Raw genomic sequence first — 2118 nt, 5'->3', positions numbered from 1 at the left:
TGGGATGGAGCTCTTGGGATGGAGCTCCTGGGATGGAGCCCTTGGGATGGAGCTCTTGGCCAAAAACCCTAACAAAAACCCAACAGGGGGTGGGCAGAGATGCTCCAAGCCAGGGCAGGCTGTGCAAAGAGGGGGTGCCCCCCACACCCAACCCCTCCTCCCCTCTCCCTTTCTCCCCCCCTTTTTACCCAGGCAGGCAAAAGCTGCTTGGAAAGCAGCAAAGCTCATCCAGCTGACCAGGGCTCGGCGGGACGGGCGCAGGATGTGGGCTTTGTAGAACACATCCAGCACTGCCCCTTGGTAAAGGGTCTTCAGGTTGCTCCTGGAGAGGGAAACAGACCCAAAAGAAAAGCAGCTGCCACCCAAAGTGGGTGAGGAGGGGAAGGGCAGAGGAGGCAGGGAGCCCTACCTGTGCAAGCCCAGAGTCCTCAGCAGCATGGCACAGGTCAGCAGGCAGCACAGCACCAGTGAGCAGATGTAGCAGACTGGGGGGGGAGCAGGGGGAGATGGTGGGGTCAGGGTTCTGGGGTTCAGCTCAGGAGCACGGGGGAAGGCTGAGTTCTGGGGGGTGGGAGCCTCCCCAGAGCGTTGTGCCTCAGTTTCCCTCCCTTGGGTGATGAGGGGAGATGTTTGGTCGGCTCCGAGGTGGGGGTGGCCAAGCAGGCAGGGGGGATGGAAGCAGTTAGGCTGGAAGGATCCCTGAGCAAGCTGGGAGGGAGCAGGGGGGGCTCCTGAGAGGGCCTGGGGAGGTGCCCTCAGAAAAAGGGGGCTGGAAAGCAAGACGTGGAGGGAAGGAGATGTCAGGAAACCAAGAGCAAAACTTGGTGGCTCTGGACGAGCCATCAGAAGGGGCCCCCCTTTGGGTGGTGGCACCCCCAAGGGGTGGGGAGGAGGGTCCCCCTGGCCAACCCTGCAGCTTCCCCTGGGCCAGGGCTCCCAGCACATCCCGAGGGCAGCATCTGTGGGGCTGCTGCTGCCCTCCCTGCCTCTCTCCCCTCCCTCTGCTCCTGGGCTGGGCAGTGGGGATGGCTGGCAGGGCTCCCACTGGCTCCTTTCCCTCTCTGCCTCTGCAGTGTTGAAGCCCTCCTGGAAGTGGCTCCATCACCAACTGCTCTCCTGGACCTCTAGCTGAGCTCTGAACAAACCCACCCCCCAAAAAAGTCACCCCGGGGTGCAGGGTGTGGCTGGGAACCCACCTTCCAGGGACCACAGGTAGTACTTGACGGTGCTGAGCTCCTTCTCCATGTCCCCTGGGACTGCTGGGTTGTCCGAGGGCACCAAACCAAACTGGACCAACAACACCACGATGTCCTTGGTCATCCCCGCCCGCACGATCTGGATGGTGGGGACAACAGCCACCAGGAGCAGCAGGGCCACCTGCAAGGGAGCAGGGCCACGTGAAGCCCAGCTCCCCAACCTCCCCACCACCACCTTGGCTTAAAGGACTTTAAGCCCTGGAAGCACATGGCTTGGGTTCCTGCAGCTCAGCTGAGGAGGGGGGGGTTAATACCTCCAGGCACGTTAATACCAGCCCTGGAGCCCCCAAACTGGTGGCTTGGCAAGGAGTTCTGGGCTCCTCTGGCCTCCAGAGGACACAGGCAAGGAGGGCAAGGAGAGGGAGCTGCTTGGTGGTTCATCACCAGCTTCACCTGGTAGACTGAGATCACGGCCGTGGTGAAGGACAGGAGGAGCTTCAGGGGGATCCGGAAACCTGGGGTGCAGGAGCAGAGAGGGGATCAGAGAGGAGGGGGGGGAAGAGAAGGGGGGGCTGCAGGTGCACCCCAAGCCAGCAGCCAAAGCAGGGAGCCAGTGGGGAGCACAGGGACAGGGTGGCCAAGTGGGAACTGGGGGTTCCCCAGGTCCATCCTGCAGGGATGTGGGGCTGGGAGGGGTTTCCCAGTGTGCCTGGATTGGGAATTCCTCCCTGGGGATCCCCCCTTCCCAACAGCCCTTCCTTCCTGGGGATCCCCCCTTCCCAACAGCCCTTCCTTCCTTCCTGGGGATCCCCCCTTCCCAACAGCCCTTCCTTCCTTCCTGGGGATCCCCCCTTCCCAACAGCCCTTCCTTCCTGGGGATCCCCCCTTCCCAACAGCCCTTCCTTCCTTCCTGGGGATCCCC

At 62.7% G+C, this 2118-nt stretch overlaps 1 protein-coding gene across 1 annotated transcript in view; it reads right to left on the bottom strand.

Annotated features, from left to right (window-relative positions):
- Positions 1–2118, bottom strand: part of STRA6 (stimulated by retinoic acid 6) — a 12690-nt gene that overhangs the window by 5152 nt on the left and 5420 nt on the right. The window contains 4 exon segments of the mRNA XM_010000826.1: positions 189–322; positions 410–485; positions 1197–1377; positions 1650–1711. Of these exon segments, the coding sequence (XP_009999128.1) occupies positions 189–322; positions 410–485; positions 1197–1377; positions 1650–1711 (453 nt within the window).

Source organism: Chaetura pelagica, unplaced genomic scaffold, assembly GCF_000747805.2.
Source record: "Chaetura pelagica isolate M959 unplaced genomic scaffold, ChaPel_1.0 scaffold371, whole genome shotgun sequence".
In the NCBI taxonomy this organism is placed as follows: Eukaryota; Metazoa; Chordata; class Aves; order Apodiformes; family Apodidae; genus Chaetura; species Chaetura pelagica.
This window is presented reverse-complemented; position numbering and strand designations above follow the sequence as displayed.